The sequence below is a fragment of the Sciurus carolinensis genome, chromosome 8 (assembly GCF_902686445.1).
Source record: "Sciurus carolinensis chromosome 8, mSciCar1.2, whole genome shotgun sequence".
NCBI classification, from domain to species: Eukaryota; Metazoa; Chordata; class Mammalia; order Rodentia; family Sciuridae; genus Sciurus; species Sciurus carolinensis.
This window is the reverse complement of record NC_062220.1, coordinates 146,615,616-146,630,299: the sequence shown is the minus strand read 5'-3', so window position 1 is coordinate 146,630,299 and position 14,684 is coordinate 146,615,616. Positions and strand designations below refer to the sequence as shown.

The 14,684-nt window shown below is 49.7% G+C and overlaps 2 protein-coding genes across 10 annotated transcripts in view; one reads left to right on the top strand and one right to left on the bottom strand.

Annotated features, from left to right (window-relative positions):
• Orai1 (ORAI calcium release-activated calcium modulator 1) overlaps positions 1-8,172 on the bottom strand; it is a 38,065-nt gene extending 29,893 nt beyond the window's left edge. The window contains exons 1-3 of the mRNA XM_047561179.1: positions 7,820-8,172; positions 4,077-4,149; positions 804-1,042 (exon numbers count right to left, since the gene is read on the bottom strand). The gene's annotated coding sequence lies outside the window, so the exon portion shown is untranslated. The remainder of the gene's footprint in view (positions 1-803; positions 1,043-4,076; positions 4,150-7,819) is intronic.
• Positions 8,173-8,766: 594 nt separating this feature from the next.
• Positions 8,767-14,684, top strand: part of Kdm2b (lysine demethylase 2B) — a 115,566-nt gene continuing 109,648 nt past the window's right edge. For 2 of the 9 annotated variants that reach the window (XM_047561167.1, XM_047561166.1), the window contains exons 1-4: positions 8,791-9,102; positions 10,185-10,329; positions 13,199-13,277; positions 14,621-14,667. In XM_047561167.1, the coding sequence (XP_047417123.1) occupies positions 9,070-9,102; positions 10,185-10,329; positions 13,199-13,277; positions 14,621-14,667 (304 nt within the window). In that variant the 5' untranslated portion in view covers positions 8,791-9,069. Of the gene's footprint in view, positions 9,103-9,341; positions 9,360-9,453; positions 9,515-9,952; positions 10,000-10,184; positions 10,330-13,198; positions 13,278-14,620; positions 14,668-14,684 lie in introns of those variants that run through there. The other 7 variants (XM_047561169.1, XM_047561168.1, XM_047561163.1 and 4 more) reach the window with 6 other exon arrangements.

Here is a 14,684-nt window from a genome sequence, read left to right as displayed (position 1 = left end):
GAAGAAAAGAAAAAGATAACCACTGCTTCAGGGGGAAGAAAGGCAGAAAAAGGAACCAAGGTGCATGACACTATGGTTTCCATAGTCTTAATTTCCTTCCTCCAACAAGGCCCCCAGTCTGCCCTAAAAGCTGGCCCTGCTTCTTGCTCCTTTTAACCCTCTGTCTCCAGCCCCCAGGCCATAGCTAGGGAGACCCCAGAGATCCAGTGATTAATTCCAGGCCTGGCCCTAGGGAAGCCATTGCCAATAGTGGCCTCTCCTCTCCTACTCAGCATCCCTAAGCTTGGGGATCCTGGAAGAGGATGCAGGGTACATGTTTTCAGGTTTCAGCTGGAGGTGATGATATCTGGTCCTCTGCCTCCAGGTGACCTTGTGGCTCAATTTCTGCCCAGCTGATCTCGTGATCCTCAGAGGCAGTCTGGAAGAGTGTGTGGAAGATCTAGGCTGTGGAGCTAGATAGGTGTACAGCATCATTCCCCTTCCCTTCTGCACACACTAATATTAGTCTTTTGTACTTCAAGAGGGCCTCCAAGAATGTTTGTATCTTCTTCAAAGAGGTACAATTTAAGGTTTTGTTGATTAAGTTAAGAAACATAGTTTGGTGTTTGAGGAATTCACTCATTCATTCACCAAATGTTTTTTGAGTAGTTATAGAAGGCTGGTCCTAAGGGCTGAAGACAGTAATAAGATGGAGGAGGCCAATGTTCTCAGGGACTTTGCCTTTTAATGAGAGACAGATGTCAGATGGTTAACACAAGTTCCCAATGAGAAGTTTGGTGTGAGGGAAAACTGCAAAAACCTACCTGCTCTCAATTTATTTGCAAGAGGCGGTGCAGAGATTTCTTAGTGCTAGAGAGAAGAGCCAAGGATCCTCATTCATGACATTCCTTCCTCACCAGGGAGGGGAAGCCCTGGTTTCTGCCAGGAATCAATGCTGCCAGGTGAAGAAGAGGGGATTTCCTATCAAGGCTGCTCTGTATGAATCAAGGTTGCACTTGATGTATCACTGGTTAATGACCTTTGGAGAAGCCGCTGACATCGTCTGCAAAGAGCATTATAATATGGTTAAGCCATGAAAAAGAAAATCTTCGGCACTGTGACTTTTAGATTTTTGGAAAGGTGACGAATTTTGGGACTTGTTGGGGAACCACCGGGGAACTGGGCCACCATTCAACAAGTATGTCTAGAGTAAGTACATAGTGGTGCTGTGCAAGATAGAAGTTACAAAGAAGGGGACCGGCAGAGTCCCTCGAGACCTGAGCTCCCTGCCTGGTGAGAACATCAACAAGAATATATGGTCAGCTATCCGGATCTGCAGGTTCAGCATCTGAGGATGGAATTTTTTTGTAAAGTGATTCTGAGATGGAACCCAAGACTCCCACAAGCTAAGCACCACTGAACTCTGTCCCCAGCCCTAGAAAACATATTTCGAAAAACTCCATCTGTACTGAACGTACAGACTTCTGCAGTTTTTCTTTTCCCTTCTCCCCCACCCCCACCCCATGTCATTATTCCCTAAATACAAGTGTTAGTCAATAACTAGAGTGCAGCAACTGTTTACAGAATGTTTAGTTAGTAAGTATTCCAGAGATGATTTAAAGGCTAGGGGAGGGTGGGAAGATGTGGGTAGGTTATGTTAACGCTATGCCATTTTATAAAAGAGCCAGGAGCATCCTTGGGTTTTGGAATCCATGGGGGTCCTGGAACCCCCCCCCCCCCATACCTAGCAAAGCCAGTAAAGTGACCAGTATTAGGAGGGGGCAGGAAAAGAGGCTCCATCTAAGCAGATTCTAGGAAGCGCCGCTGGTCTGGAGGGGAGGCCTGGGTGCTGGGGACGGGATTAGCATGTGCAAAGGCCTAAAGGAGAAGAGCACATTTAGTCCAAATTCATGGCCCAGCATGGTCAGGCTTGGAAGGAGCCCTGCTGGGGAGTCAGGGCTCTGCCATCCCTCTCAGGCAGCCATCCCCCCCTCAGCCTTAAACTTGGGGAGAGCTAAACTGCTGGGTGTAAGCTGCTTGTCAGGATCATGGAACCCAGGTGGTCCACTTTGTCTGAATGAAGACAGGCTGCTGACCGAGCCCTTTCACTGGCTCAGCAATCCCCAAGTCACTGCATATCACCACCCCCATTTCACAGATGAGGAAACTGAGACTCGGTTTAAATGTTTTGTTCAAAGTCTGGTATCTCACTATTCTATTGGGGAATTTAGAATGTTTCTTTATGCAAATGCTTTTGTTTTAGTAATGCCTTTTACGTGGGGTAATGTACATGTACGCAAAAGCTTTTTTAACAGAACCATCTAAACGTGAGGCGTGGTTAGGTTTGCTGGACTCCTGGCTCCTTCAGTTCATCCTGCAGCATTCAGGAAGCCCAGGAAAGGGCAACAATTAAAGCCAAAAGGTCCAATGGCCTCTCAAAATTCCCCATGTCTGTTCCGGTTCTCTCTTTGGGGCACCTCCAGATATTATCTTCTGCCAAATAGAGAGTTTGCTTCTCAGAAGTCGCAAGATGTGGGCGGTTAAAAAAATCAGCAGCATCAACAAGAGCGAAACCCCTGAGCAGCCCCAACACAAAGGGCTTGAGTTTTGAACAAAGGGCAGGGTGAGACCCGAAAGTAGATGCTGACACATCCTCTCTCCAGCTGTGAGCTGGGGGTCTGAGGGCTGCTGCAAAGGTCATCTGTCTCTACATCTCTGGGCAGGAAATGCAATTCAATCCTCCCAGTGACTGATCACTTTGCAAGATTAATGGAATCGTCTCCAACCTGGGTCTCTGTACTAAGAGCACAAAAGGTGCATCAAACTTCTCTCCTCCCCTCTCCTCCCACTCAGCAAGGTCAGCTGATTTCCTCATTTTAAAAAAGTTCAAAACTTTTTTCTCCAGAAAATCTGTCCCTGAGTATTTCTTTGCTAGGTGAAGTCTGCCTTCTGGGGTTAGATCCAAACTTGGCACTTAAAGATCTGAGGACTTTTCTAGACTTTCCTTCTGTCCCTGCTTCATCTTTGAAATTAAAATGAATGCAAAGGGCAAGACCGTCCCTGAATGGGTTAACTGCCAGCCCTCTTCCCTTCCCTCGGGGACTGTCAGCCAATGACAATTGAGCATGATGAAGTAATGCCTGGATTTTCATTTCCATTGGCTTACACACTTGTTCATCAATCCAAAGATGTAAGTTTATAAAAGAATCTTTGAACTTTTATGACTCTCTTCCTGGCATTAACCCTTTAATTAACTCACCTGTTAATTCCAAGGTTCTTTCCAGTCCTCACATAGGAAGAAGAGAATATGAAATGCTGAATTCTAAATAGAAAATCAAGCCTTCCTAAAATAATTAAGGCCTGAAGACTGGTCTGTGTATATAATTTGTTCTTTCTTACTTTTTCACTTTAATACACAAGGGACTGAGGAGAAAAAAAAATCAATCAACCAAACAACAAACAAACAAAAAAGATCTTTGATCTTTGAGAACAATCACTTTAACATAAATGGCAGCCTATTGTTTCTGTAGGATAAAGTTAATAAAAGTTTTTATATTTTAAATTGCAAAAGTGATACCAAATAGGGCAAAACTCTTTAAGATTTGGCAATGCTGAATGCTGAATATACAACTCTTTGCTATATTTATTTTCTTTCTTCTTTTTATTGTAATGCTGGGGAATGAACCCAGGCCCTCATTCCAGACAAGTGCCTTACCTCTAAGCTACATCTCCAGTCCTAGAATCCATTTTTTGAGTAGACAACACTAAAAACAAACAAACAAAAAAAAAAAAACCCACAAAATTCAAAAGGCACTACAGTATATAAAGTCAAATTAACTCAGGTGGGTGCAGTGGCACACTCCTATAATTTGAGGAAGCCAAGGCAGGAAAATAAAAATTCCAGGCTTGGCAATTTAGCTAGACCTTCAGCAACTTCGAGAGAGAGACCCTGTCTCAAAATAAAAAATAAAAGGGACTGGGGATTTAGCAGCTCAGTGGCAAAGTGCCATTTGGGGATCCAATCCCCAGTAATCTGCCCCACCCCACCCCCCAAAAAAAAAAAAAAAAAAGAAAGGGCCGGGCAAGGTGGCACATACCTGTCATCTCAGGAGGCTGATGCAGAAGGATCTCAAGTTCCAGACCAGCCTCGGCAACTTATCCAGACCCTGTCTGAAAGATAAAAAATAAAAAGGGGAAGCAGTTCAGTGGTAGGGTGTCCCTGTCTTCAATTCCCATACTGGTGAAAAAATAACACTTGAATTTGTCAGGTTCAAACTTAGGCAACAGCCATATATATATATATGTTCTACCAAAGAACAGCTCCTTTTAATTTTTCCCCAGTTCTATCCCCACCCCAACCACCTTTCTCGGTCTTTCCAAAGGAAATTCTATGCTTATAAAAATTAGGTATATAGACATATCCCTTTTGGATTATGCAAGCGGTCAACACAATTTAGTACTCTGCATCTTATTTGATTATAAGGACATCACGAAATCATTCCACATTAGCATAAAGGATTCTTCTTCTTTTTTCAGTGCTGGGAGCGGAGCCCTGGGCATGCTCGGCAAGTGCTCCCCTACTGAGCTACATTCCCAGTCCTACCTCTTTTTTTTTTTTTTTTTTGAGACAGGGTCTCACTAAATTATGGAGGCTGGCCTAGAACGCGTGATCCCCCTGCCTCAGCCTCCTGAGCAGCTGGGATTACAGGTGTGTCACCAGGCCTGATCTGTCCGTGAAATGTATGTCTGGAAGTGGTTTCCCATGTTTTAGGATCCTTGCTCCATCATCAATTATTCGTCCTTGAGAATTTGCCAGATTTGGGCAGGTGGGCCAGTCTCATATCCACTGGTATCCCCAGGCTCCTGCACAGTGCCACGTTCCTGGCAGGCTCTCGGAGTAAGTGGCTTAAAGGCTAACACATTGTACAGCTGGCCTCTTCCAGGGGTTAGTTTCAGAGGTTACTGATATTGGTAACCTCTTTCCCCTATGGACCTTGCGCTCACTCCACAAATGTTTCCTGGAGGCTAATTATGGAATCCAGGGCCAAATCAGACCTTGATGTATATATAGATTAGTAAGCACAATAAGACAAATGGTGGAAAACACTCTGGGGTGATTTTAATTTTTTAATTAAAATTTGGGCTGCAGGTGCAGCTCAGTGGTGAAGTAGTGCTTGGCATGCCTGAGGCCCCAGGTTTAACCCTCCGAACATGCACACATCACATTCATATTCACAATGTACAATTCAATTCCTTGACGGGTGTGGTGGTGCACACCTATAATCCCAGTGAACAGGGAGGCTGAGTCAGGAGGATTGCAAGTTCGAGGCTGGCCTCAGCAACTTAGTGAGGTCCTAAGCATCTTTTTGAGATTCTGTCTCAAAATAAAAATTAAAAAGAACTGGGGGTGTAGCTTAGTGATAAAGTGCCCCTGGCTTAAATTCCCAGTACCAAAAATAATAAGTAAATATTTTAATTCCTTAACCCCAGTATCCATATTTCACAGGCTCAGTAGTCAGATGTGGCTAGAGACAAGTGTTTTAGTACAGATATACAATATCTATTATCTCGCTCTATGGCTTACAGAGTTGTCAATCCTGTGGGCTCTGGATTCCTACAAGCTCTGGGTTCAAATCCTGTTACGGTTATTTCACAGCTGTAAAATTTGGCCAAGTAACTTGACATCTCTTTGAGCCTCAGCTATACAAGTGGGGAATTATACCATTGCTCCTCCCTCAGAGTTTTGGCAAGCATTCAAAGAGATAGCAAACATGAGGGACTTTGCTCGAAGGCATATTAAGTTCTCAAAAGTCAGGAGCTTCAGTGTCTTAATAGTCTCAAATCCTGGCTTCTGATTGCTGAGGGCTCCATCCCGAGTCAGCCTCTTTCTTGGGAAGCTGTTAGTCCATCTCCGGCCCTGCCTGGAGTGTGGCTGTGTCTTCTCTGTCTCTGGGCCCAGAGCTGCACCACCAACTTTTCAGGGTGGAAGAAATGAATGAATGGGGATGACAGGCAGGATTTGACTGCCCTTGCAAGAACAATCGCCAGAGTCCAGGAAAGTCATTATTATTTAGTCTCCAACACAACTGGCCTGGTGTTTTCCTACAAGAGAAGTTGATCTCTTGAATAAGCACCTTAGGCTTCTCTTGCCTCCCTCACCTACTCTCAGCTCCTCAGGGACAATTGGCCAAGCTGGAGCTCAAGGGTCTTGGCCCTTCCCCCTTTGGCCCAAAATAACCTCCTCCCCCACTTCCAGCAAATGCTTGGAATTCTTTCAACAGGAGGACAAAGCCTTTCATCTGCCAATTACTGATAAAGAGAAAATGCAAATATGCTGGGAAGGTGATCCGTCAAGGGTCCAGCATTTATGGAGTGACCACTCAGGGCCTGGTGGCAGGACAGGCATTCTGGGGGAGTCAAAGGGGAACAAGACCCTGGCTGGCCTATTCTTCTCTGGGGTTTGCGGTTTTCCTCGAGGTTTGTAAAGGGAGGGGATTAAATTAGGTGACTAGTCAACCCCTTCCTGCTCTGACAGGCCAGGAACTCCCCATAGACATGATATATGGGCTTAACTGTTTTTACACTAAGGTGGCTGCCCTCAGTCATTTTCCTAAAGCCAGCTTTGGGGGGCACCACCAAGCCCCGGAAAGAGAGAGGAATCCCAGGGAAGAAAGGTGAAGGATGAAGATCATGCGTCCTACTTGCCAATTTTGCTTTATTTCACTTAATTCGCTTCTCACCACCCTCCAGCACAGGAGCCCTCCTTTGAGTGTCCTGTTTTTTCATTATGTGGGGGCAGTGACACTGGGGAATATCTGAAAAGGCATGTGATAGCCAAGCCAGGTTCCAATTGGAGCCCCAATAGCCCACATGAAAGCTGTGTGATCTTGGGTAAGTGGCTTTGCCTTTCTGAGTTCCAATTTCCTCATTTGCAAAATAGGAAATAGCCAGATGGTTTCCCAAAAGGGGTCTCTCTTCAAGACAGAAACAAATAAAATAGTCCCAGGTCTTGGTAGAGGGCTAAAGAGCCCTCCACATACTAAGGGCTGTTGACCGGATGTAGCACAACCACACGGGCCATTTCAGTTTGGAGACAGAAGTTTGATGTTTGCTAGCTTCATACCTACTTTAAAAGATCTTTACAGTTGGTGAACACAGATTAAAGCAAACTTTAAATAAAGCTCAGCCTTTGGGGTCAGGTGGAAAGACTATAGGAATGAAATGACAGGGCACTTTAAGGCGAGTGAGGGTGAAGCTGTCTCAGGCGACTAATACTTGGCTGACCTTTTACATCTGTTAGGAGTTGGGGTCGCACTTCTTCTCCACGACTAATGTTGACATGGGAATGACCTGGAGGCTGAGTAGTTACCCAGATTCATAATTTCTCCAAGCCTCAGTTTCCCAATTTGCAAAATAACCTGCTTCAACTAGCCCACAGGGTTAGCGCAGAAATAAAATAGCACGTGGTTACCAGCTGTGAGCACCTACGATGTCCCTTATTGTAGTCCTGGTGCTATGTCATCTTCTGAGGAGTTTAACCCCTAAGACCAGGCCTTGCAGGGCACAGGAGTTGGTCTGGAGGAAAGCGTTTCTCTATGTTCATGAGGCAATTACAGGACACCCCAGGACCAATTCTGGAGGTAGTCACAAGCACTGGGTAGGAGGACACTGGAGCCCTCCCGGACCTAATGACATTCCATATATGCTTAGAGGATGGCCATTTCTCCGCTAAAAAGTCGTATAGGCTCAATCAAGGTGCACTTAAGGTTTCTGTCCCCATCCCAAGAGCCACGCGCCTTTCCACCACTTTTCTCCTAATAAACGGCCAACAAGGGCTTACCTTTCGCTTGTTTGCGAGCTGCGTTAGAAGACGCCAGATCCGACTCTGGGTATTTCTCTCCAGAGCATCAATTTCCTCCTCTGGGAGGGCGCAAGGACCTTTAAAAAATATGTCCAATTTCTCTTTCAGGGATCGTAGGCTAGTAAAGAACTCCACCGAGGCGAGCAGACGAATGAATGAAAGGCAACGGTCTTCGGGTCACCTGCGGTCTGAAAAGGCTCTGGTCTGGCTGTACTTCCTGTACCTGTGTTTGTGTGTGTGTGTCCCCATATCTTTCAGTCCGAGAGTTTAAAAGTTATGAAGTCCATGCAGATATGGAGCTGTACTAATTTCCTTCTGAGCCCCTCAAAGGCCTCCTCCATTGGCAGGTTCGCAAGTGGGGGTCGCCCCTCCCCCCACGAAAAAAGACATGCAGTAAAAAACCAAAAAAAGAAAAAAAACCCCATATATATATATATATATATATATATATATATATATACACACACATATACCAAATGCTTTGAATTTGGGTCGCCAACGCAGGTTGTGGGGTAGGATGGATGAAGGAAAAGGAAGAGGGACAGACGTGGGCAGTGGGGGCAGGGACTGAGGTGGGGGTCGTTTTGGGGGTGCCAGGCCCCGGGGGCTTTCACGCCAGCATGCTCGGCTTGCATTTCCGCGCCTCCCGCTGAGGCCAGCCGTGCAAATCTGCACCTCCCTCCCCACCCCCTCCTCCTTCCCTCCCTCCCTGCCCCGCCATCTCCGGGATGCGCCAGCCGCCTGCAACTCAGCCCTCCAAAAGTCAGCTCTGCACACAACTCCCGGGCGGCGGCGGCGCCTGCGTGCAGAGGCGCACTCGTGACCCAACAACAAAACAGCGATGCCAGGGCGCTAACGGCGCCCGGTGCCTCGCGAGCTCCCTCCCAGCCCCACACCTCCTCGGGCCGCTGCCCCCGCCCCCCCATCCCAGGCCGAGTGCCCCCCCAACTAGCCCGGCCGCGGGCTCAGAGCGCGATCGGCAACAATGTTTACGTTCCGGGGATTATGACGTCGACGCCTCCCCCCCCCACAACTGCTGAAAATGGTTTCCTAGGACTTTGCAAACGGATCTGCCTAAGTGTTGGTGCAAAACTTTGTAGATCTCGGCTCTGGCTTGCTTTATTTATTTATTTTTTGGTTTGTTTTCTTTGGTCTTCCCTCCTTCCCCCCTCCGCCAAAATGCAGGGGGCAGGAGTGTTGACAATTAATTGGTGAACTCTCCTAAAAAAATGGAGGCAGAGAAAGACTCTGGAAGAAGATTGGTGTGTAGCTTTTTTTTTTTTTTTTTTTTTTTTTTTTCAAAATCTGTATCTGGTATATGATAGTTGTATTTTTTTTTTTTTTTTGGTTGTTTCTTGCTGCCTTTTCTTTCCTTTTCTGTATTTTACAAGAGGACCGGAAAAAAATAATAAATTGCATGCAAAAGGAAGCAAGCAGCTTACTCCTCCAGTCCCTTGTGAGGCTCAGAGTCTCAGACACTTAAGTGGGGAGATGGTAGCTTGGAGAGGCGTAGGGGGTGGTAAGCGGGCTCGGGGTTCGCCCGGAATCTGGGGGGCTGCCGGGCCGGGCGCTGGGTGGTGGAGGGAGGAGGCAGGGGGATGCGGGGAGTGGTGGGGGAGTCTCCTTAGGAAGTGAGTGTGCGCGCGCGCTTGTGGGGAGATGAGGCAGCTGCTGGTGCGTTTTGGGGTCTCCGATGGGAGCTTTGTGGCGGGTCGTCTGCCTCTCCCCCTCCCAAGCCCCTCACCTCCTCCCCTCACCTCCTCTTCTTGCACTGGCGGGCGATCGGCGGGGGCGGCCGGGGTCTCAGCCCTTCCATTTCAGCTTTTCAGCTTCCCCGGTAGCTCGGGAGCGGCTCCAGCCTTAGAAACGCCGCCGGCCCCCGGTTCCGGCTTCCCGGCTCTGCCTCCGCGGCGGCCGGGGCTGCTGTTACCGCGGAGCCCGGAGCTGCAGCGGCTCCTCCCGGGGCCTACATCTGCCCCGCCAGCCCGTGTCCGGAGCCCCCTTCGCGGGTTACATAACCAGGCTCCCGGCTGAGTGGGCAAAGCTCAACACCTCACTGGGATGGGGGACAGGGGAGAGCCCCCAGACACTCCTTGCATGGCTTCCAAAGATGCAGGAGGAGAGTGCTTCGTCGTGTAGGGCGCAGTCGGACCCTGGGGGTGCGGGCCCCTCTCCTTTTCCTGCTTTTCATCATCTTTGGCATTTGCGCTAAGTTGCTCAGATTGCTGTGGTGGGGTACAGGGGGCGCGCAGCTCCTGCACCTGTTCGTGTTGGGCCCAGGGTAAGGGGCGACCCCCCCGGTTCCCTCAATAATATCGCGGGCTCTCTGGTTGGGTCCTCGCAGCGCCCGATTGATCGCCAGAGATACGACGAGAACGAAGACTTGTCGGACGTGGAGGAGATTGTCAGCGTCCGCGGCTTCAGCCTGGAGGAGAAGCTGCGCAGTCAGCTGTACCAGGGGGACTTCGTGCACGCCATGGAGGGCAAAGGTGAGGCGCCCCTCTCCGGGCCGCCCTCCACACCGCGGGCCGCGCGCACGTGGGGAGGGAGCTGCCGGTGGCTGGGTTCGTATTTCGCGCCCGCGTCCCCCATTCCAGGGGATCCGGTGACGAAACGAGGCCGAGCACTGGGGGGGTGGGGTGGGGTGGCGAGGGAGGAGGGCAGGCGGGAAGGGGGCCGGGCGCAGGCCTAGGCCTGGTCTGCGCCCACCACCAGCATCACGGTGGGCAGAACCAGGGGCTGGTGGACAGAGAGGGACCTGGGGACAGACAGTGGACCGAGGGAGGGCGTGAGCGCCGCGTCCTCCACCTCCCCAGCCGGTCCGGTTCCTGCGCTGCCCGAGGTGCAGTCGTCTGGCTGGAGCCGGCTTCTGGGGTCCTCCAGAGACATCGGGGTGAGGCCCCCCCAGGCTCGAAGCCTCCTAAACTGCTGTCATCTCCGGCTCTGCTAGTTAGGAACTGGTGATGGAACGCCTTGAGTCATTGGGGTTACACCCCTTCAGGCTTCGGGTCTCTGGAGCCCTATCTCGCATCCCCTCACAGGCCTGGCTGGGTTCACTCTGAGTTGTTGGCCTGAACCCCCATAAGCCTGAGGTCTGCAGCCTTGACATGTTTGAAGCTGGAGTAGGGATAAGGGTGACTCCCCTTAGGCTTAATGCTGAGAGATTCCTGTTTTCTGGTAAAGTCTTGGGGCACTTTTCCGGGATATAGGGTCTCTTCCGGGGCCTGAAACTTGTTTCCTGTGAGCCCTCCCAGTTTGGAGCAGAAGTTGGGGAAGCTCAGAGTGCAGCCTAGCCTGGGATCTGCCTTTCTCCCTGACCGTTCTACTAGGAGTGTCTCCGAGTATCCTCCAGACAGATTTGGGGTGTTGCCCTGTAGGTCTGAGGCCTTAGGAGCCATGACCCACCCCAGCCTGAAGGGTGGGGGTTTCGGAGATGCCCTTGCTACCCCAGGCCTTCCTGGGGCATGTGTGGTTTTTTTTTCCTTTATTTTTCCCTCCCCTCAGCTGTTTGAGTGTCCTTTCAATTACTCAGTTTCCATTTGTGTATCCCCACCCCCTTGGAAACCTTTCCCTCTCCAGGAGCTGACAGGAGGGGAAGTGCCTCCCTGTGGGTTCTGGATGAGCGGCTGGGCCTTGAGTCCTCCAGGAGGAGAGACCCCTCTGGCTTTGCATTTTTGAAGTCTCTTTTGTGCTCCTTGCCTCCTGGGCGCTTGGCTGTGGTGGTGTTGGGAAGAAATGGGGGGAGGGAAGAAGATATTTTTTCCAGCCTGCCAGGTCCAAGAGCAGGGTGCCAGTCCCAACTACATTTACATTTCCTCCACATAAATGGGATTTTAATCCCCCCCCCCCCCCCCCCCCGTTTTATGGAGCCGTTTGGCAGAGTCCGTGAGAAAACAATATGCAAACTTGTCCTAGTCATTTGTCAGGAATCCTCAGCCCAGGATTTCAGCAGTTTTTCTCAGGCTCATCTGAGGGAGTTGAATCGGGGGTGGGATGTTGCGGGGCCTTGGGTGTGTGAGCAGGGAAGGTGACCAGCCAGGGGCTTTAAATGGCATCCTTCAATTTGCTGTCCTGGCTCCTTTCAAAGGACAGGGCCTTAGGTTTTGCTAGTTAATTCAGATAGGGCCCCAAAACTCGAGGGAGGAGCTGAGAAACAGAAGGAGCCCTTGCCTGGATTCAAAAATAGAAGCTTCTTAAACTTCCCTTCCTTTAAATCCTTAGGAATCCCCATTCACTGTGAGCCCCTGGGGATCCGAGCCACTGAGGTCAGGGCTTTCCCGGCGATGGTTTTGTTCTCTTCTGAGCCAGCAGCTTTGGCCTCCTCCCCCAAGGCCCTGGTGAACTGTTTGCCGGGGGCAGCAGGCTTCAGTGGCCTGAGGATTCTTCTCTTTCCCTCTGACCAGCCAGAGAGGCCTTGTGGCCTTGTGGGATACTTTAGTCACCTGAAAACTTGGGGGACATGATTTGGACTTTGCGGGTTTGATCTCAGCCCCCCACACCTCCATATTCATGGCTATGGTTGAGTCAGATCCATTGATTTTTTTGGGAATTGAGGAAGGAAAGAGATTCAAAGGCTCCCTTCATTCTCTAGGGCTTTGGATAAGGATTTGGGGGTCTATACCAGACAAATCCCAGTTAGGAAACTACCTGGTGGATTTTTCTTCGGGCCTTGCTGTGCCTGCTTTGCGCAGTCTACCTGGAGAGCATCCTTCTTGGTTATCCAGCGGAAGCAAGCCTTGTGATGGCTCCAGCAGAATTTCACTATGAAGACAACAAAGCTGTGCCCAGTTCCCTAGTTATTTTGGCACCAAATACACAGTTTCCAGGGAAACCGGCTCCCCCCGCCCCCTTCACGATGCAGGATATTACAATAAGATTTTCACTGATGCTCAGCTACAGTGAGAGCCCTCCTCCCAACCTCCTCTCTGGGGCTTCAGATCCTCCCAGGTGGCATTCTTCAGTTCTGCAGTCCCTTTACTCTCTGAGCTCAGCCAGGGATGCGTTTTTCTGTCTGTCCCCCTTTTCTCAGCAATAGCTGGGTCTCTTCAGTGTGGAACTCTTCTACGTCTCCTCCCCAACCCTGGCTAGCCTTGGGCTGTTCATTGACAGTTCGGACCCGTGGGGCATGCGGAGAATGACTGAGTAGGCAGAGGAGCTATCACTGGCAAGGCTTCTCTCTGACTAGGCCCTATCCATTTCTCTGTCATTTTCCAGGGAGCTTCTGCCACCGAGCCCACGCCTCCCTCTAGCGTACCCTCACCTCCTCCTCTGCCGTTTTTCTTCCCTGCACCAATGGCTCGTGGATCATTTGCTCCTGAATAACTTAACCAACTTGTTTAATTCAAATATCCAAAACAGATTTCAACTATGAGTACGTACAGAGAGAAGCTCTCAGGGTTCCCCTGATATTTCGAGAAAAGGACGGACTAGGAATTAAGTAAGTTGCTGACACTAATTGCCTCTTCCCCTGTCTTCCTCCCTAACTCAGTTTCTAGCTTGGGTGGATTTCTTCTACCCTCTTCCTACCGCTCATCACTAAGGGAACTTTTTCATGATCTGGGAATAGCAGCAGCTCCTTGTTCAAGGCCTGGCCAAGGGGAAAAGCTCTCTAAAGACATCTTTTTAAGAATTTGGGCAGAGAGGACTTAGGGTACTTGAGCAGTAACGACCCTCCCCTGCCATCCATCTGGCTTCATGTTGCAACCTCTTACTGAGAATCGTACCCGTCCACCTCCTCAACCCTAGACCCTGAGCTGAGACGCCCCTGTGTGTGGGAAATGGCTCCCTTCCTGTGGAGGGTGTGTTTCCCTGGGAGCCAGCATCTCCCCTTTCTCTGCCTGCCTCTATGTCTGATTTACATTCTGGCTGAGATCTGCCAGAATTCCAAGTAGGGGAGAGATCAGAGACAGGCTGGAAGAACAGGTTCCGGCCCCTTGGGCAGGGACAGAGGAGAACGCTCCGGGTGTCATCCTAGGCCATCTCCTTTCCAGCGTCTACAGCCGGACTTGCCCACCAGTCATGCTCCTAGGAGTCCAAATTAAACCTTCAGCATCTTCATTCCTCAGTAGTTCCCAGTCATTGCGCAGTGATATCAAATCCCTGGAAATGGTCTGATGTCTGTCTTCTTTTCCCTCTGAACTTAAAGGGGTTCTTCCCACTTTCCATACAACTGTGGAGAGTAATTTTTAGAGGGAGAAAAGAGGTACAGAGAGGGCCGCCTGCCCCTAAAAGACAGCAGGTGTTTGGCCCTTGACCCCACACTTGAGTCTTCTGCAGCAGTGAGGGTTGGGCGAATGTAGATGTCCTATCCTCTGTGGAGCTTCAGGGTTTTTTGCTTCTTTGTTTTTGTTTTTGTTTTTGGACACCACGGATTGAATCCAGGAGTGCTTAACCACTGAGAAACATCCCCAGCCCTTTTTTATTTTGAGACAGGGTCTCACTAAGTGGTTTAGGGTCTCACTAATTTGCTGAGGCTGGCTTTGAACTTGTGATCCTCCTGCCTCAGCCTCCCGAGTCACTGGTATTATAGGCGGGCACAGTGCTGGCTGAGGTTCAGGTTTGATGTGCTTTTAGGGGTGGAGAGAGGGGGCACCATGGTTTCTGAGTGACCCTCCTTTGAGATACTGCCTGATCTGCTGCCCTCTATCCAGGTTATCTTATTTTGGATTCCAAACAGAGAGCAAGGACCCCTCTTGGAAAAATGGCTTCAACCTGGGCAGGGTAGAGTCTGGCTCTGTTGTTTCTGGCTTCTCACCAATGTCTGTGCTTCTCTTTCTCTAGGATGCCAGACCCTGATTTCACAGTCCGAGACGTCAAACTCCTAGTGGGTGAGTTGCTGGCTGTG